The sequence below is a fragment of the Canis lupus genome, chromosome 21 (assembly GCF_003254725.2).
Source record: "Canis lupus dingo isolate Sandy chromosome 21, ASM325472v2, whole genome shotgun sequence".
Taxonomy (NCBI): Eukaryota; Metazoa; Chordata; class Mammalia; order Carnivora; family Canidae; genus Canis; species Canis lupus.
The window spans coordinates 35,530,486-35,551,300 of NC_064263.1; the positions used below are offsets into that span (position 1 = coordinate 35,530,486).

The window sequence follows — 20,815 nt, forward strand, 5'->3', positions numbered from 1 at the left end:
TTACAGAAAATTCTGCCAACATTTTCTTACCTGGGTTTGTTAGTTTCCTTTTTTTTCTTTTAAGAATTTGTTTGTTTGAGAGTGCGAGAGCACAAGTGGGGGAGGGGCAGAGGAAGAAGCCCTCTCCTGGCTGAGCAGGGAGCCAGACTTGAACCCCGTACTCCAGGATCATGACCTGTGCCTAAGGCAGACACTTAACCGACTGAGCCAGCCAAGCACCCTGTTATTTAATTTCTTTCTTCATTGTGGCTTATTTTGTTAGAGGGTGTGGTATTGATAATTGATCAGAGATTTTGAGAACAGTAGCTGTATTAGTTTCCTAAGCTGCCATAGCAAAGTACCACAAACTAGATGGTTTAAACAATAGAAATTTATTGTTTCACGGTTTTAGAAGCTGGAAGTCTGAGATCAAGGTGTCAGCAGGGTTGGTTCCTTCTGAGAACTGTGAGGGAAGATTTGTTCCATGCTCCTCTCTTAGCTTCTAGTGGTTGGTTGGCAAGGCTTTGGCATTTGTTGGCTTGTAAATGCATCGTCCTGATCTCTGCTTTGATCTGCACATGATGTTCTCCCTATGGGCTTGTGTCTGTTTCCAGATTTCCCCATATCATAAGGGCACTGGTCATATTGGATTAGGGCCCACCCTAATAATCTCATTTTAACTTGATTACCACTGTAACAACCCTATTTCCAAAGCAGGTCATATTCTGAGGTACTAGGGTATAGGATTTTAAATGTCTCTGACACCGTTCAACCTGTAACAGTAACCTAGTCGAGGACTTGTGTTTGTCAAACCTCCTGGTGTTAATGTTCAACATTGGAACACTTCAAGTATTGGTTTTTTTGGAGGAGGAAATGGAAGAAAGATTGGCTGTGGGGAGATCATATCAAGGAAACAACTATTCTGTGTTCTTTTGTGACTGCTATTGCCTAGAAAGATTTTAATTTAACTTTTTTTTCCCATAGAAATTAAAATATAAGATTATGATAGTTTTCAGAAGGTTCAATAATACTGATACCTCACCTATTTCAAGCTATTTTGGGTCCAATTTGTTTTAAATTTTAGTTGTTAAAACTATGATTAATTGATAAGTTAATGGAGGAGACAGGATCAAGTAGGACACTGTCTACCATGCTGTGGTGGGCAGGTGCTCTGGATTGTTTCTTTCTCTGAGTATCTGGGGCCTTAGAGAATAATCACTGTGGGTAGGTCAGGAAGAGATTATGAAGGACATGGAAGTTCCCCTTGTTAGGAAGGATTGAGTGTGTATTGGCAAAGATGGATTAGCTGCAAGATGTTACTGGATGGTAGGTGCCTGCCTTAGTATCATTTCAGTATATATTTTAGCATCAAAATAGTTGAGTAAGCCATAAGTTATGTGATTAAGAAATATTTATTGACCTGTGAATTGTCAGCCATTGCTAATCTCTGTTGCTACAAAAATGAGTAGGAACGAGTGATTGCCCTCCAGATGCATAGTCTATAAGAGAACCAGAACTGTAAATCTGTAATATCAAAATCATAGGTATTGAGGACCAAATCAGTAGTTGCTTTTGTGTACACCAGAGAGAAAGGTGACAATTGAGCTGGGTTTTGGAGAACAGTAAGCTTTGAGTAAATGAAGAGAGGGGTTAACTAATGATAGCCTGAGTGAAAAAAGATTAAAGTGAAGATGATTTGATCATGATAGATTGTGGGGGTAGTAGCCAACACGAAGTAAAGATTGGCTATCCAGAGAAGAGAGTAGTTGGTAGAGCAATGTCCAGTGGGACTCAGGATGGAAGAGAATTAGGAGTCCTGGTGGAAGGAGAGCTTGCAAAAGAGTAATGAATTACTCTTCAGAGACTGGAGGGAAGAGAGGAAATATTTTATTCTCAAAAACTCCTTGGGATAATTGGGTTCTTTTATGTCCCCTATCTAAGCATAAAACTTGAAGTAAATCTTTTTGTTCAGTCAGGTAGTACAAAAAAAGCCAAATTATGAACCTCTAGAGAAAAGAGAAAGATGACCTAATCTTGTATCTTCCTAGGGGTAGAGAAGATGAAATCCATGTCCCAGCTGGCTGTTCTGTCAAGACGGTGGAGACCTTCAGAGATGAAACTGGATCCCTTCCAGGAGGTTGTGTTGGAAAGCAGTAGTGTCGATGAGCTGCGAGAGAAGGTAAGTTCATTTTAAACAAATTGAACTAACATGTGTTTTTCTCTGTGTTGCTTAAGAGAGGAACTAGGAAGTGAGTGCCAAACACTAACATGGCAACCTTTCTCTCTCGCACTTTGTGACACCTTGTCACACACCCTTCTGTTTCTTCAGGCTTCTGATGCTGTGAAAAATTACACTGGCTTTTAGCCATCAAGAAGTGGACCCTCACTTTTAGTTACTTAAATCAAGTTTGTCCTAAGTAATTAGGATTAGTTAGAACTTACTAGAATAACTTCTATGGCTCTCTAGGGAATAGGTGAATCATTTATAAGCAGTACTAAAACAATTAGCATCTTGAAAAATATTTCCATAATTCATACCAATTTTTGGGACTGCACCACCCCCCAAATAAATTCTAAATATAAAAAATGCAATAAACTTATAATTGTACTAGATAAAAATATTGAAAATATTTTTATGTCGTAGAAAAGGAAAGATATTTGTAAGCATAATACCAAAAACTAAAAAAGAAAAGATCATGTAAAAGCATAAAACTTCCACACACAGCCTCCTCCCCATTTTTTTTTTAAACAACCTGTAAACACAGATAAAAAAACAAGAAAGGGGGAAAATACTTGAAACAGATATGAAACTATGAAACATGATGGTCTGTATTTATAAGGAGCTACTACATTAATAAGAAAAAGATGAACAATCTAATTTTAAAATAAGGAACTTGATTAGGCAATTTGTTGAAGAAATAGAAGTTAAAACAGTAACAACATTCTTTACCTCTTAAAATGGTGAAAATTTAGAACATCAAAAATGCCTCGAGTCATAAAGTGGGGAAACAGGCAATATCATAACTGGGAAAAACTAAAAACAGGCTTGATGTCCATCAGTAGGGTATAAAATAGTATATTCAACTGTTGGAGAGAATGAGGTTACTCTGTGCCCTATTCTTATAAATAGGCTATATAAAATTATTCTATAGAGATGTTTCAAAATATATTTTATGTATTTTAGAAATATGTGATGTAGTTTATATATGCATAGGAAGGGGTCTGGAAGGAATATACTAAATTGGTATTTCTGGGACATGGCATTTGCAGGGTGGACAGGAGACCATTACTCTTTCTGCTTTTTTTTCTGATTTTTTATATCAAACATTTATTACATTTTTGAAAAAATCAGTCTATATCTGTGTGGGTTAAAAGGTTGACTTATTTTAGCAAATTTATTTTTTAATGAACTCATATAAAATGTTTCCTTTTATAGCTTTCTGAAATCAGTGGAATTCCTTTGGAAGATATTGAATTTGCCAAGGTAAAGCTCTGAGAATGTTTGCATTTGGGTACTAGTGCTCAATAAACATGGCTAACAGCATGATTTACTCATTCACTCATTTTTTTCCTTTAGGGTAGAGGAACTTTTCCCTGTGATATTTCTGTCCTTGATATTCATCAGGATTTGGACTGGAATCCTAAAGTTTCTACCCTGAATGTCTGGCCTCTTTATATCTGTGATGATGGTGCAGTCATATTTTATAGGTATGTTAACAAACTACTTGTTATTCCTAGTGATACAACATTTTTTGTTGTGCATGAGTATCTTCTTCTCCATAAATACCTTAACTATGTTTATGATATAGAGTAATCCTGATCAGTAGTTAATACAAGAGCCACATATTACATTCTGAATTTTTCTAGTAGCCACACTTAAAAAAGTAAAAAGAAACCGGTGAAATTAATTTTAATAAATATTAAAATAATAAAAATAAAATACTTTAACCCAGTTATATCCAAAATGTTATCATTACAACATGTAATCAATATAAAAAGTCATTCATGAGATGTTTTACATTCTTATAGTAAGTCTTCAAAATAATGTTACACTTCCAGTAGGTCTCAAGCATTCAGTAGGCACATGTAGCAAGTGGCTCCTGTATGAGCCAGTACAGATACAGAAGAAAAAGAACAGTCATTAGTTAGAGCCTGGCAGATAAAGAGTTCACATTAAGCTTTGTTCCTTACTTTGCTCCTCATCTCTAAAATGATGACAATGATGTGAGCCTTGCAGAATTTTATAAGAAATAGAACTATTGCATTTTTAAAAACTGGCATAGTACTTAGTATATATAGATGTGCAATAAATGATAAGTATTATTATGTTAATACTAGCAATGAAATTATTCTATGCCATTTTTAAAAATGAGTGCTCTGTTCATAAACATATTAGAGGGGATCCCTGAGTGGCTCAGCGGTTTAGCGCCTGCCTTTGGCCCAGGGTGTGATCCTGGGGTCCCGGGATCGAATCCCATATTGGGCTTCCTGCGTGGACCCTGCTCTCTCTCTCTCTCTCTCTCTCTTTCTCGCTCATGAATAAATAAAATCTTTAAAAAATAATAATAAATAAACATATTAGAAATCCAAGACATCTTAGTGTGAGATTACTTAAATTCACCAGTGACATTCAGATTTCATTTTCTACCAAGAAGCATTACAACATTCAAGCATAAATCAATGTGGATAGCTATACAGATCTAATATGTAATTAATATTTTAAATACAGGGATAAAACAGAAGAATTAATGGAATTAACAGATGAGCAAAGAAATGAACTGATGAAAAAAGAAAGCAGTCGACTCCAGAAGACAGGACATCGTGTAACATACTCACCTCGGAAAGAGAAAGCACTAAAAATATATCTGGATGGAGCACCAAATAAAGATCTGACTCAAGACTGACTCTGCTAGTGTAGCATTTTCCCTGGGGGATTTTTGGTTTTAATTAGATGGTTCACTGCTACTGTGTAGTGCCATTATGGCCGGACATGGTTAGGGGTAACCCAGTGACACCAGCACTGATTGGACTGCCCTTCACCAATCAGAAGCTCAGTCAGTGCCCAATGGGCCACTGTTTTGACTTGGAATCATGTTGTGCACTATAGTCAAATGTACTGTAAAGTGAAAAGGGATGTGCAAAAAAATAAAAACAAAACAAAACAAAAAAACAAAAAGCAAAACCTGCTACTAGAAAAGGGGGAAGGGGAATGAGTACACTTCTTTTATTGCGGACAAATGTGCACATAGCCGCTAGTAAAACTAGCCTCAAACAGGATGCTCATAGCTTCATAATAAAAGCTGTGCAAAGGCCATGAATGAATGAATTTTCTGTTTATTTCACTGATACACACATTACCTCATTGACAATTCGGAAGTAAATGCAACGTGTGTTGACCTTTGGAAAGCAGCAAAAATAGGAGCTGAAGAAAGAAATTCTTAGAACCAGCCATAACCCAGTAAAGAATTGTGAAGTTGTGTTTTTATTTTGTTTCATTTTTTGCAAAGTATTAAGAACATTATTCTGGAACATCAAAACGTTTCCCTTAGACCGCTCCCAGCAGGTAGCAGCTCAAATTGCTGCAATATTGTAATTATAATTGATTGTACTTAAGTTATGGATGTAGAGAATACGTTTCACTCGTTCATTCAGCATGTAAATAAAATTGATCCTATTGAGTTATCATAATTGCAATTCAACTATTTCCCATGGTTATTCTTTTCATATATCATTCATGATGTACATTTGTGTACATTGAGGAGTATAGCAGTCTATGTAAATGTAATCCTCAGTGAGGTTCCTCAGTGCTGGGTCCCATACGATTGTATTTGCCCTTGTTAATGAGGTTTTTCTGTTCAGTGGCTTCAGTTTTTTTCTTTGTACATTTATCTTTGAAGATTTACTTCAAGTTTGAATCTTCTAGAACCCTTGTAAGTCTCACTTTAATTTTTGGAGTTGATTTGTAGTTACATGTAGTTTAACTCTGCGGAAGCGTCTTAACATCGTGTTGAAAAACTTGCTAGTAAGTCAGGTCATGGCACAGGCTGATGCAGTCAACATGATTTCATTGCAAAGTCTATTAGAATTGGCAAGTTTTTGCTTTGCTAAATATGACTTCAATGAACACGATTCTACATAAATTTTTGAAAATGCCATCTAATTTATAAAAATCAATAAAAAGGTTTTGGTAAAACTTTTTCATGCCAGATGCTGTTTACAACAATGAACATGCCAATAAAACATTTGTTCATTCTGTTGTGTTATTTTAGTCATTAAACTTTTGTGGATGAAGAATCTGGATTAAGAATAGATTTGTTTTCTTTAACATTTTGTAACATGTACTCAATAATTATCTTATTTCTGTAAGATACATTTACAGTAAAGTTCTCATAAGAGAGATGAAAAGATGTTAATATTTAACTTTGGAGGATCCTGTCAATATTTTAAAATCAGGTTTCTGCCTTATTTCCTTTTAAGAAAGATAGAAAATAGTATTAGCAGATGTTGGCTCTGTAGTTTGAATATAATAATTGAGAATTCCATAATATCTTTAAAGTTTCTTGAAATCCACAGGGGGAAAAAAAAACTTTTCTATGGTATTTTTCTGGCTAATTTTTATTCCATGTAAACTGTGTAGCATTCTGCTAAATTTCATTGAAGTATGTTCCAAGTTTGCATTAGTGGCACTGAGTTGGTGTTCTCAGAGGAAGAAGTTGGAAGCATTTGTGGTGCATTGTGTTTGGATCACTTGGATTTTCTGATGTAACACGATAGCTCTTTGGTTCTGATACGGGCCTACTTACTTGGAATGTAGGGGTTAATAGTTTCTGCTTTGGAGGACCCACTCTCTGAGCAGAAGAGTCTGATTGTAAACAAAATGGGCTCTGGGTTTGGTTTGGGGCAGTGTTCCTTTAAGAGTAAATGGTAAAATTCTTCTCACACCTGCTCCTCATTCTGTGCCTTCTGCCCTGCTTTTGTTTTTGTGTTTGCTGTTTCTAATTGCAGGCATACTACAAATATCAAGAGTAAAGAAAATATATTTCATTATCAAAAAGAAAAAGCTTCCTGCTTTTCAGTGCCTGTTAGAGTGAGAACACAATGTTGCACTTTAACAATTTCAGTAAAGGGGGTGGCAAACTTTTTAAAGATTGTGGTGATGGGAATGGTAATTTATGTGAGGGAGGTTAATGTGTGTCTACCTGCCCCCCATCAGATTCAGAAAATCTCGCGAGTACCCCTCAGCCAAGAGGCAGAGCGCTGACTGTGTGGTTCAAGGTGACACAAGCCACATGCAATAAATTGTGACCCTGTTTCTCACAGGTCACGCCAAAGTTTGGAAGAGCTTCTACCGTGGGAGAGATGGGTTTGCGTCAACCAGGCATGCCAGGTGAGGACCAAGTACCGACATATCTGAGGCAGGTGCTGAAGGTGAGGGGAGTATCCTGGTCAAGGTAGCAAACGCTGTGGTTTCAGGACCATCCTGTGTCTAGCTGGTCTGTGCAAAAGCTTGCTAGCTGGAAGTCCACCTGCCAAACTAGGGAGTGTAAGTAAGGGCTAATAGTCATAATGAGATTAAAATAGTGAAGAAGCCCTACACTAGAGTATTCGGTGGTCTCTTTGCTAATGGATGGAAAGTACTTACATAAGATTCTGAGATGAGGGCGGGAGGGGGGGGGGGGCTGTGGAATCTGCCACAGCTAGAAAATCATTGCCAGACTGCACTGTTAGAAAGGGTGTGGCATCTCTAGGCCAGAAGAGAACTAAAACTTGCAACGCGGTCTAAACTAAACGAGTGCACAGAATCAGAGCATTGCTAATCAGTGTTGTTGCTAACTCTGGAAGTGACCTGTGAATGTATGGAATACAATAAAATCGTTTATTCTGGTTCATTCGCCAGTATTTCCTTTCCGATTGGCTACTTTAGTTCTCCGAGTTGTGTCCCTTTGTTTAGCATCAAGACAGCTAACCAACTCTTTTGCACTTGTGACTTACAAATTGTAGTCTAAGGTATATGGAATAGAGGATAATCTGAAATAGGACTTTTTTTTTTTTATTTGCTAAATAAAACTAAATTCTGTTTAATTTTTGAAAAATCATTATGTGGTCACTAGTAGAAGACTTATAAGGCAATTCAGGTCTTTTACAAAAGCAATACTGTGCGTAATGTAGTTTTCTAGGGGGTCTAGTCAAGTTTTTTATCAGGTTTGCAAAGGAGTTCGTGGCCCAAATAAAGCTTGTGGCCATCAAGACTGGGTGTACAGGAAACCAGATGTTCCTTTAGTCTCATTCTTGGGAAGAAGGGTGCTATACAACCACTTGGTTAGATACAGTGTTTTCAAAACTTGGCTTTTAGAAACAATCAAGAATACATGGCAAAATCAAGTGTGTGAAAGCATGTGTGACCATTTAGAAAAACTGCAGCAATCGCAGTGGCCAAGCTGGAAGGGCAAAAAAGCATTGGGGAGGAGGGCTCTCCCCCTCCCGGTGACAGCACCGACTTCCTCACTTACCAGCTACTCTGTACTGGAGAAGCAGGTCTTCTGACTGGTCATAGCCTGAGAATTCACCAGGCCAAGAATTATCAGTGGACCCTTACAGCCTTGCTTGAGAAGTGGGGACCATGCTCCCCATCTGCTTCCTTTGCTCCCAACCTGCCTCTTTCCCCAGTACAGAGAGCACAATGTTCACCCTCTTACAATGCTTAAGTAACCCATTTAATTAAGGAGTACCATACTCCTGGTTAAGGAGTATCTCAACCAAGTCTGTTGAGATACAGAAGTGGTTCTGTTTTTCCAGTAACTCTGCCAACTGTGTTATGTCGATTGCAGTTTCCCACTGGAAGTGGACTCTGATGACAAAGTGGAGCAAAATACACCTGCACATAAATTCCATGAGGGAGGGACCTCGTTTTATCTCATGTACCACCGTCTCCTGGCAGCTAATGTAGGTAGTAGGGCCTGACATACAGTAGGAACTCCATAAGATTTTTGTTGCATGATGAAATCATTTTAAACCTCTTCTCCAAACACTTGTTGAAATCTATCTTGCCTCCCAGCCACTGTGAATTACTTTGGTTCCTCTGTATACCATCCCTTTTTCTTGCCTCCCTCCCTCTGCCCCTGGCTCAGAATGTCCTTTGCTATTCCTTCTGACCACCTGATAAACTCCCTTGATCTTTGAGTACCCATGCCCATGCCAGCTCTCCCAAACCAAGTGCTCCTTTGAGGCTCCCATAACACGGTTAATGATATCGGGTTGACTGCTTTTGTTTTGTGGGTGCTAGGTTTAATGTGTATCCCTCATGAGGCTGTGATGTGTTCAGGGTATGACCTTCACACCCTCAGAGCCTATCGCAGCACCTGGTTCTGAGCAGGCTCTCAATAAATACCTGTTGAGTAATAAGGATGTAGAGTGGTTGTGATCCCTTCTGACAATGAATAAGAGAACAGCTCTATATTTGGTCTTAAAATCGTCAGCATATCCTGGGCAGACCATGTTAGATACTGTTTTTGTTGGACTTTTAGCTCTATCACCTAATTTTTGAACTTGCATTTTTTTCATCTGCTAAATGAAGAAACTAGTCCTGGATTCAGTGAAGGTTATATAGGTAGACTGCCTAAGCTGGCACCTGCCACCAGCTGACCTTAATATATAGTAGTTTTATCACGGCTCCTGAAGATGTGTTATAGTCCAGAACTACATTTGAGTAAAAAGAAGAGTCGGGCGCCTGGGTGGCTCAGTCGGTTAAACATCTGCCTTTGGCTCAGGTCATGATTCCAGGGTCCTGGCATTGAGCCCCGTATCCGGCTCCCTGCTCAGTGGGGAGTCCGCTTCTCTCTCCCTCTTCCTCTGCCCCACCCCCCAGTCATTTGTACACACTCTTTCTCAAATAAATAAAATCTTTTTTTATTTTTTTTTATTTACTTATGATAGTCACACAGAGAGAAAGAGAGGCAGAGACACAGGCAGAGGGAGAAGCAGGCTCCATGCACCGGGAGCCCGACATGGGATTCGATTCCAGGTCTCCAGGATCGCACCCTGGGCCAAAGGCAGGCGCCAAACCGCTGCGCCACCCAGGGATCCCTAAAATCTTCTTTTAAAAAGAATCCTGGGACGCCCGGGTGGCTCAGCGGTTTAGCGCCTGCCTTCCACCTAGGGCATAATCCTGGAGACCCGGGATCAAGTCCCACGTCGGGCTCCCTGTGTGGGGCCTGCTCTCCTCTGCCCATGTCTCTGCCTCTGTGTGTGTGTGTCTCATGAATAAATAAAACTAAAAGATAATTATAATCATAAAAAGAATCCTATCCATTCCATTTACTCCTTCAGAAGACAGTGAAGTAGGGCAGCTCGGGTGGCTCAGCAGTTTAGCACCACCTTCGGCCCAGGGCCTGATCCTGGAGACCCGGGATCAAGTCCCACATCGGGCTCCCTGCATGGAGCCTGCTTCTCCCTCTGCCTGTGTCTCTGCCTCTGTGTGTGTGTGTGTGTGTGTGTGTGTGTGTGTGTGTCATGAATAAATAAAATCTTTAAAAAAAAGAATAAGCAAAGGACATTAAAAGAAATTGAAGTATTCACACTCTTAAGACTAATCCCTGACAAAAATGGTTAGCATTTCTAAAATACTTTGATGCTAAAACAGGTATGCCTCACTTGTCTGGAAAATTCACTTAGGTGGAAGAGTTTTTTTGGGGGGTTTGTTTTTGTTTTTGACAATGCAGTTCATTTCCATGTTTTTTTCTGGCTAAAAGGGTATTTATTCAAAGTCAAAAGGAAAAAAGACACCCGGGAACTACAAAGGAGTAGTTTCAGTGATTTATGCTTGATTTTTTAAAATGCAACATAGATGTTTATACATAATTTAAAACTCAAAAGCATGCTTATACAATCATGTGCAATTTTAAAATTTAATAACTGGATGAATACATGATGGAAACAGTCCATGGCACCTGAAAATATCATTTATGGAATAGCATCCAGTCCAGTGCTCTCAGTTTGGATATTACAACCATATTTCATAGAGCCTTGCTTGGTTTGATTTTCTCCATGTGGTTGATAATGGTCTTCAGTTGCTGGTAAGTGATTTTGCAGATTTCACTTACAATCCTGGCCCTACGATTACTTAAGTACTATTTCTGGCAAGTTAACATATATACTATGCACCAGTCATGTACCTTCAAAGTCACTAACACAACTAACTGCCATAGGGGGACAGGGTCAATATCATTTGTCTCCACTAGAATGATGGCCACCCCCACATTACGGATAATGCTATTTCTAACAGTACAAGTTTAATCTTACAGTGAACTAGTTTGACCTTAATTCCAGATATGCCTCAAAAAAAAAAAAAATCCCATCTATCCTCCTTTTAGAGGGTACTTCTGGTGGCAATGAGGCTGGCAGGGAGTTGTAGGGAAAGCATGCACTTGGAATCACACCTGGATGAAATCCTGCTCTGGTCTTCACTGTGTGACTTGGGCAAGCAACTTGATGTCTCTGAGACTAAAAGATCCTGACAGATGGGGAGACCACCCCCCTCCTTGCCAGACTGGTGAGTGATACAAACTGCTGCCCTGGCACAGAGGTAGGAGCCGAGTAACACTAAGGACAGGACAGGAATGCACGCGATGCACAGTGAGCAGAACACGTCACTCGCGGCAGCTGAAGGCACAGCTTGCCTGTGCCCATGGGAAGAAGTACATGGAAAATTCATTTGTTACATTTTCACCAGGTTTATGTTTGCAAAGCAGGACACACTTCTCCGTATGTGAAAGAGTCAACATTTCCCCAAAACCCGTCATGGGGAAACCTGCATCCTTTTCCATCCCATCCCCACCCCTCCAACAATTCCCAAGGTGATGTAGAACAAAATGAAGTGTGCCACATGCCAACCATCGGAGGCAAAGTGGCCAATAATCGGGACCAGTTTAGCAGCCCTCCACCTCCACCCTCCCACACAGCCCTGTCTTCCCCAGGCACCCGAACTGTGACATGTAGGGTGTACAGCCTGGGGGAGCTGGGCAAATGCACAGCACCTCATTTTATTTAAAGCCAGAGGGAAAACGTACTGGGAAGAGGCCATGGAAAAAAGCCCGGTAAGCCCACACCTAGAGGACACGGCTGGGGAAATAAATTAGCTATTTCTATCGCACGTCTACCCGCACAACAGGCCTCGGTCTAAATCTCTCCTCCTTCCAGCAGCTCAGAGGGAGCATCGGGCTCCCCGAGGGCCATCTCCACAGACAGGCTCCTCTCCAGATTCTCCAGCTCCTGGCGCACCTCTTCAATGAAGCTGCCATCCTCGTACTCGCTGGGGGCCTCTCTGGGCACCGGGCTCTCTCCGTCTTCACCACGGCTCCCCATGAAGGCCGGCTTGCACACGTAGACCAGGCTGTGGCTGGGGAGAGAGGGGGGCTGGGGCTCAGCCCAGGGGCCTGTCTCCCGTGGTGGGGAGGAGTGACACTGGGCTCTCAACATGGGGGCAGCTCCTCCCTTTGAGCTCACCCTCACACCTCCTCTAACACCTCAATGGGATCTCCCCTTCCTGTCAGGATCTTCCAGAAGATTGCTGAGGGAGGGTCACTTTTTAAGGGGCGGCTCCCCCACCTCCATGGAGAGGTCCGTCTGCCTGAGAGACTCTCTGGGGCAAGGCCTGCAGGGCCTGACGGTGTATGGCAACGCGTGGCCCCTCCAAGCCGCTTGCCCCTCTGGGCGTCCAGGTAAGAGCAGCCCCTGACGGCAGGGTGGAGCCTGGGGGCAGCCCGGGGCAGGGCCTTCTCTGTGTCTGCCCAGCCCCACTGGATTCTGCTGGAGGGACAGGTGAGTAGACTGCCAGGGGGCCATACTCAGATGCCTCACGGTCTCTCAGTTTTGGACATTACTAGCGGTGCCCTCCCACTGGGTGGCCCACTCTCTCCTGGTTTCCCTTCTACCTCTGACTGTGCCGCTCTGCCTCAGCTTGTCCTTCGCTGTCAGGGGCTTGGGCTCCTGCCTCAGCCCTCAGCTCTTCTGTCTCCACGCCCTCTCCCTGGGTCACCTACTCCTAAGGCTTCAACCACCACCCAGGTGAGCTCCAAATCTGTACCCCTAGCCACACCTTCCCCTGAGCCCCAGGCTGACATCTGACAGCTCGGAGACCCTCCACCTAAATGACCCAAGGACACCTCAAATTAACCCTACCTTAAACTAACTGCATCACCCCCTCTGCCTCTGAGATCCCACTGGGTGGCAGGTCATCTGCTTTCAACCTCTGATAGGGAGGGCAGGTGGGGCCTCACCTGTGGGGCTGGCAGAGTAGGCCACTGGCACACGGGCATCGATCCAAAGCTCCATCAGGCTCTAACTCCCAGGTGATGAGGTCCAGAAGCCGGCTGGCAGGGTCATGGCACAGCTCACCCTCCACAGGTAGGGGTGTGCACACAGGAAACAAGAGACCTGGGGCCAGTGGACAGTCACCCCTGAGTGCTCAGCATGGAGCAGGGAGGCTCCACGGAAGGGAGCTGACAAATGCGGGGGCAGCCCCGACCTTCCACCCTCAACCGCAAAGTGGAGATTCATTACAATGGAAGAGGTGGGATGAGAGGAAACTATGGCGGGATGGACTCAGGAGGGAATGAGTCGGGAGGGCTGGAGCAATTAGGGAGGACTGCCTGGAGGCGCAGGCTTATGCTGGCTTTTGAGGCCAAAGTTCTAGAGAAATGTGTAAAAGCACTCGAGGCCGGGACCCAGCACCCATAAAGGCCTGGCGGTGGGCGTAGCGGGAAAGGTTGGGAGCCCCGGAGGGAGAAGGTGCAGGGGAAGCTGCAGCTGGCCGAAGCCTTGAGAGGCAGAGGAGCCTCCTCACTAAGGAGACAACAGGGCAGCTGCAGCCCGAGGAGCCACACTGAGAGCTCAGGAGGGCAAGTGGCTGAGCAGCCTCCCCAGGAGGGGCGGTGAGAGTGGAAGCGGAGTAGAAGGGGGCCTCCATCCTCAGGAAACAGGGGAGAGGGTGGAGAGGGGCTGCTCAAATCCCCCCATCTGGGGGTGTCCTCCTGCCCTGGGCTCGTGCATCCTGAAGGGATTGAACTCTTCTAGATGGCAACCGGGGGCAGAGAGAGAGACGTGTGGCCCAGCGGAGGCGGAGGCTGCCTCGGGCAGAGGTGGTGGGGCTGGCACACGCACAGTGAGCCGTCGGGAGCCTGCCGAGGAGGTGCGCCCCTGGAAAGGTGTGTTGGCCTGGACCGGGCGTGCCCAGTACTCAGCCGAGAGCCCACTCACCTCTCTGGAAGGCACAGCACAGCCCAGGGTGGCAGTCCCTCTGGTTGTCACAGATGGTCCCGTTGCCACCTCTGGTGGCTGTTTTGGCGCAGTGACCCCAGACGCACAGCTGGTCCCCACAGCACTCACCGTCCCGGGTGCAGAGCTGCAGGGGGTGGGGAGGGAGGGCAGACAATGGCACCCCGGCTCTCGGACCTGAGAGAAGCCGGCTGGCACGCTCCTAGCCCTGAGAGCCTGAGCACACCACAGGAGGGGCCCCGTTACCCTGGAGGGGGAAGGGGGGGCCAAACGAGGTCTGAGGTGTGCGGGGCTTTTAGTGCAAGTCAAGGGGGCAGAGACAGGAGGGGTGAGAACACTGGAAAAATAGCACCTGGGGGGGGGGGCACCTGGATGGCTCGGTGGGTTAAGTATCTGCCTTTGGCTTGGGTCCCCATCCGCTCGTGTGCTGTCTCAAATAAATAAGTAAAACCTTAAAAAAAGTCTAAAAAAAATAGCACGGGGGGGGGGGGCGGTCACATGTCTGAATCTCCTATGCAACGTCAGTTTTTGCAAAGGACACAGTGTGTCTTTGCAGTCAGCCCCCAGACTTGCCTCCTTTCTATTAGGTCCCTAGGTCAGGGGCCCACAGATGCAGGCAGCAGCCGGATTCTGAGAGCCCGGAGGCCTTGTGGATGGGGAGGGCGCATGGGGCTTCCCCCTGGGGCCTGGGACTGACCACTGCGACCCCACAGTCGTGCTCCGACGTGGCAGGCGGCAGGGAGAAGTGCAGCTGCCTAACCACAGAAGGCACTGGATGGGGGAGTAAGAAGCCCTCTATTTCCCAAACTTGTTATCCTGCTGTGTGACTGTCTCAAGAATGAAAAGACAGGAGAAGTCTATGAGCCCATATGGCTTTGTCCAAAACATCTGTCGGGTGGAGGGAGTTTCCGCTTCCCTGGCTCCCAGCTTCTCGGTGAAACGTCTATCGGGGAAGCACTCTGGCTTCTTCCTGGCTCTCCTCCTGCCTTCTCTGAAAAGAATGGGATCTGGAGGACGGGAGTGGGGGCTGCAGTAGGGTCACTGGCTGTATCCAGGGGGATGGGTCTGCCCCAGGGGAAGGGACAGGTGGAGGGCCTCCTGCTGTGTCTTCCTGCCCTCCCTCTGCCAACCAGGAGGCAGGCAGTGGAGCCAGAGACCATGCAGCAGATGGCTTCCCAGGAGTCAGTCCCACTGGGCACCATGGAGAGGCTCGCTCAAGCATGGACGTGGTTCTGAGCCCCACTGAAGGCTTCCAGAAGCCCAAGAGAGGAGAACCCATGGGGCTCCTGGCCTTCTCCCCCACATGCTCTTCTCTGAGACCCAGCCCAGCCCCCATGGTCCTGGTGCTGCAGCCGCAGAGGCCTCTGGGCACACTCACTGTCTGCTGGTCCCGGCAAGACTGGCAGGTGTACTCGAAGCTGGCAAACTGGCAATACCTGGTGGGCCCGCAGTCCTCGTCAATGATGCACTCCTGGGGGGAGGGAGGGAGCAGCTTCATCAGTAGAAGGCAGAGCAGCACACCCACAGCGCCCCGGAAGGGCAAGGCCCCGTTTTATCCCAGGCCCCACAGGCTCTGGATGCTCCAGAAGGGTGTCCAGACTCCCCTCACTCCCAGTTGGCTCCTGCTCCTCAGCATCCGCACCCTGCAGGCGAGGCGGAGCCCTCGCCCACACAGCGTGCTCGCCCGTCTGCCCTCCAGGATGCCGCCCCAGTTCGCACAATGGCATCTGTGTGCAGCCCCCCGCCACATATCCAGGGCGGGGAGCACAGAGACTCGGGCCAGTCTCCATGCAGAGCAGATGGATTTAATAAAAGAGCTAATGAGTTCCAGCCCCAGGGCGGCTGCACAGGAGGAGCCAGAGCCCAGGCTGCTGCCCATGCCGGAAGGGGCTGCAGAGGGCTCCCTGTGGCCCCCCTCCTCTGAGGCCTGGGTCTGGGTCTGCCTGGCAAAGGCAGCTGCTGGTTTCCAAAGGAAGGAGGGGTGCGGCTGCATGGGCGCTGCAGCCCGGCTGCCTTCTCATGGCTGCCAGCCCATCAGGCTGGAGAAATGGGGGAGAGAGGGAGGCCATGGGAGAGGGCTGGTGTTGGAAGAGTCCCCGTACCCCAAACTAGCCATATCATGTTGGGGGGTGGGGCCCCTGGCCTCTGAGAGCCTCCATCTCTAGGTCAGCAACAGGGGAAAGTAATCTCTACCTGCTGCCTGCTGGGTGAGGTCATGAGGTAGATTGACCCCCTGGGGCTGCACCATGCCAGGTCATGGGTGGTGGGTCTTGTCATGGCCTCACCATGGCAAGGTGGGTGGCCCAGCAAGAGGGGCTCTCCCTCTCAAAAGGAGGGGTCAATGCTTATCCTGTTCCCATAGCAGCAACCCTAAAATGCCAGAAGGGCTTAGACAGGGGCGGAGGGCTGCGCACCATTTGACCCCAAAGCCCATCATGGCTTGAGAAGTCCACAGTGCAGTAGGCCACAGACCATGACACCCTCCTAGACACACCCAACTCAGCCAGTTCAGCTGGAAGCATCCAGGTCCAGACACCTTCCAAAGCAGAAAAGCAAGAGAATGGGGTGGGAAGGCCAGAGGGAAGGCCGACAGGCATTGAGGAGCTTCTCTGAATCTGGCCACATCTTCAGGCACTGGGAAGTAAATGTGAGTATGAAAAACTCCTTGCCCTCAAGACTTTATAATTCAACTGAAAACAGCCCCCCCCCAAAAAAAACCCCAACCAAAGTCAACCCAATAGAAAAGGAGACAAAAGACACAGACAACAATAATAGAAACCTTCCACCTCTTCACACAGAAAAAGATGTTGAACCTCACAAATAATTGACAAAATGCAACTTAAAAAGGCAGGACATCATGTTTTCACTTAGTGGACACAACTAAAAAGGTTGATAACATCTGCGTAGGCAGGGGACTACCCTGCGCCCAAATGTCCACATCCGACTCCCTGGAACCCATGGACGTGTCGTGTGACCAGGTAAGGGGACATTCAGGTCACAGGTGCAATTCAGGGATGCTAGTCAGCTGACCTGATAAGGAGAGAATCCTGATTACCCAGGTGCACCCAATGTAATCCTAAGGGGCTCAGAAAATGGAAGGGGGCACAGAAGAGTCAGTGTCAGGGTGAGAGAGACTCCCAAAGCAAAAAACACATATTCCACTAATTGGGCTTCTCATTTCCCAGGAAGTGAGATTTAGATTATAGATTTGGCATTTTCACTATATGCTTCCGTTTCCAGATCTTAAATTAAAAACATATGAGCTAAAAAAAAAAAACAAAAACATGAGCTAATAAGACCCTTTCAGCACCAATCCCTGTGAGGCACTGCTACTTCCCATTCTCCATCAAGAGGAGTGCACCTTCATCCCTTGGAACATCGTCCTTTCCCTAATGACAAAGTATTCCCTGCAAAGCCACAGTGAAGCAATTCATGTTCTTCCAGGTATGAAAACATTTTTGGCACAGAACCTTGCCAAACACTTTTGAAAAGTCTCGGTACGCTAAACCTATAGGTTTCCTTTGGTGACATGTTTTTGCTAACTACCAGAGCTCTGCTAGGTTAGCTCAGCAGGACTTCCCCTGGAGAAAGCCTGTGCTTTTCTTCTAATCATCTGCCAGCCTGTTTGTTGTGGATGTGTCTGCTCAGTGGCCCCTAGAAATGTTCTGTAAGAATTGTGATCATGCTGGGACACCTGGGCGGCTCAGTGGTTGAGCATCTGCCTTCGGCTCGGGTCATGATCCCGAGGTCCTGGGATCGAGTCTCGCATCAGGCTCCCCAAGAGGAGCCTGCTTCTCCCTCTGCTGATGTCTCTGCCTCTCTTCTGTGAGTCTCTCATGAATAAATAAAATCCTTTAAAAAAAAAAAACTGTGATCATACTGGAAAGCCTGGAACTCTAAGGTATGAAGAAACCCTAGAGGCCAATCCTGGTTTTGTCATTTAATAGCTGTGTGACTTTGGGATACGGATTCAACCTCTTTTGAAAATGAGGGTGGAGGTGCCTGGGTGGCTCAGTTGGTTAAGTGACTCTTGATTTTGAGTCAGGTCATGATCTCAGCGTCCCAAGGTTGAGCCCTGTGTCGAGCCCATCCTGGAGCCTATTTAAGATCTTCTCCATCTCCCTCTGCCCACACCCCCACCCTCAGCTCACACTTTCTATCACTCTTAAGAAAAAACAAATAGGGTGATAACAGGACCAACTCCACAGGGCTGTGTGTTGAGTTAGTGCCCTGTGAACAGTAGCCATGGCAACAGAAAGCTGTGCAGCCTCCGCCCATCCAGCACCTTATTCCCATGGAGCACCCCTGCCAGGGGACCAGCGTGTCAGCAGAAGGGCAGTCTCAACAGCGCCTCTCTGTCTCTGTCCCTGGCAACACTTGGCGATTTCACATCTAGCCCTGACTTATCTCTATCCAAAGAGTGTCAGATCAATGGGCAGTGGCCTGTACACCCAATAGGAGTAAAGTTCCTGGAGCAGAGAGGCCTCTCCTTGTACGAGGACCAGGCTTTCCATATGATAAGGCTGTTAGTTTGGGGTCTCCTCTAAATATTCCTAAATTGAAGGAGACAAGGTCCTGCCTTTCCAGTGTTAGAGACCTGGGAGCAGGTCAGGACCTCCTGCCTTAAACAGAACTCAGTGGTTGGGGGCTGGGAGCACACCGGTTGGTGCCTCCCTAGCAGAGTCAGGCCTGGAGCTGAGAAATCCAGGATTTTATTCCATTCAGTAGTTCCAGCTTCTCTTCCCTTGTTCCCATACAGGCTGATGTTGTAAAGGGGCCTCTCGGCACCCAGCTGGGCATACAGGCTGGCTGAGGAGTTAAGTTCTGGAGGACTGGCTGCTCCCCTATCTAAAGGGCGTGGAGGTTCTGTGCTTTGGGGTACCTCTCAGACCATTAGGACTGGAAGAGGGGACCCCATGCTACACCAAGGCAAATGAAAGACACACCCCGGTGCAGACTGTAGGGGTCACCTGAGTGCCACAGAGCCGTTGGGATGAGATGCCACACCGTGTGCCCGTCCTCCAGAGCCATACGGGAACCCATGGCGTCCTGACGCAGCCCTGGCCCGGGGGGGCACGAGTGCCGGCCACCTGGCACACAGTCTCTCTAATCCCCTCAACAAGGGGACTTTGACCCTCACTGCACAGATGAGAAACAAGTTTAAGATGAAGGACCTGCCATCACTCAGCTCAGGTGGAGCTGGGAGCTCAACCCTGACCGCAGGCTCTTTCCTCCTCCTCAGATCATTTTTCTCCTCCTTCAGGAGAGCTGACCCGTCTCTTGTCCCTCAGTCACAGCAGAGCCTGCTCGGGACAGGGCCCCAGACCCCAGACCCCCCAGGGACCGAAGGCAGGAACGCAGGGCCACGGCCCCTGGGCATGTGGGCCTCAGTGTCCCCTGTCTCCAGTCCTGGCCACTCCCTGTCTACTGCTCCTCCCTCCCACGAACAGCCTGGAGGCTAAGCCTCAGGACGGAAGCCACGCAGAGGCTCTGGTCTTTGCCGTCTGGAGGTCTGGAGGAGGAGGAAGCTATATTTAGAAAGCTCTGGCCCAGGCCCCGCAGCTCCAGCTCCGTCCAGAGGCTGTGCGAGGGGCCGGGGGCTGGGCCTGCAGACGGCCCTGCTGCTTCCCGGATTTTCCAGCTCAGGGTTTCTCAGAGGAGAGCAGCTGCGGGGAGAAAACAGCCCCAGCCCAGGGCTTTCCTCAGCACCACGTGGGGCGTCTCCAGGTCCCCCCCCCCCCGTGCCCACACTCCTAGGGAAACTGGGCGCTCCCGCTCTCGTGAGACCCCACGGAGCAGGCCACCTGGGTGGAGCCCCCGGGGCCCAGGGCCATCCGTGGTTTCGGTGTCAGCTCAAGCCCAGGGCTCTGGACAGGACACCCTCTGGGGAAGGAGTGAGGACACAGGAAATGGAGGCCCAGGGGGGCCTCCACCCACCGAAACCGGCTCACCCTCAGAGCTTTGCTCACTTTGCTCACTGTGGCTGGAGGGGGCCTCCCTCCAGGGGACGTTCAGAGAGCACCTACCTGCGTGTCTGCACCTGCAAGGTCCTGGGCACCCAGGAGAGCCCCCGCCACGTGGAGTGCATGCTCCCACACCACCCTCTCCAGCCCTGTCCTGCACTCCGCACACCGCTGCCTCACTCCCTGTTTCCTCCACCCCCTCACAGCCCCCTGGCACCAAGTGTACCTGGAGCAGCATGAGGGGTGGACACAGGTGCAGGGCACATGCCTGGGCTTGAATACAGGGTCACTTACAAGCTGGGGGATGTTGAGCAAATGACAGAGTCTCTCTGTGCCTCGGTTTCCCTATCCGTAAGACGAGAACCTCCTGTGGTTGTTGCACAGATTAGAAGGGATGACAGGTCCGGGTGCTTAGGACAGTGCCCGGCCCCCAGGACTTGGCCGCCAGGACTTAGCCCCAGGGCGCACCTCCATCGGCAGTGCTTACCCCACGCCAGGAGCTTAGAGGTGCCAATGGAAACACTTGAACAACCTTCTGAGCTTAAGCCTGAGCCAGTGGATTTCATCCTATGAACAGAATACCGTTCTACTGAAAAGGCCCA

General features: G+C 47.2%; 2 protein-coding genes across 4 annotated transcripts in view; one reads left to right on the forward strand and one right to left on the reverse strand.

Annotated features, from left to right (window-relative positions):
• The window catches only part of USP47 (ubiquitin specific peptidase 47), a 117,518-nt gene extending 111,245 nt beyond the window's left edge, over nucleotides 1-6,273 (forward strand). For all 3 annotated transcript variants that reach the window (XM_025459494.3, XM_025459496.3, XM_025459495.3), the window contains 4 exons: nucleotides 2,028-2,158; nucleotides 3,416-3,463; nucleotides 3,557-3,687; nucleotides 4,709-6,273. In XM_025459494.3, coding sequence (XP_025315279.1) covers nucleotides 2,028-2,158; nucleotides 3,416-3,463; nucleotides 3,557-3,687; nucleotides 4,709-4,883 — 485 coding nt within the window. In that variant the 3' untranslated portion in view covers nucleotides 4,884-6,273. The remainder of the gene's footprint in view (nucleotides 1-2,027; nucleotides 2,159-3,415; nucleotides 3,464-3,556; nucleotides 3,688-4,708) is intronic.
• Nucleotides 6,274-10,778: 4,505 nt separating this feature from the next.
• DKK3 (dickkopf WNT signaling pathway inhibitor 3) overlaps nucleotides 10,779-20,815 on the reverse strand; it is a 41,842-nt gene continuing 31,805 nt past the window's right edge. The window contains exons 4-7 of the mRNA XM_025459497.3: nucleotides 15,629-15,721; nucleotides 14,233-14,377; nucleotides 13,254-13,410; nucleotides 10,779-12,373 (exon numbers count right to left, since the gene is read on the reverse strand). Of these exons, the coding sequence (XP_025315282.1) occupies nucleotides 12,154-12,373; nucleotides 13,254-13,410; nucleotides 14,233-14,377; nucleotides 15,629-15,721 (615 nt within the window). The 3' untranslated portion in view covers nucleotides 10,779-12,153. The remainder of the gene's footprint in view (nucleotides 12,374-13,253; nucleotides 13,411-14,232; nucleotides 14,378-15,628; nucleotides 15,722-20,815) is intronic.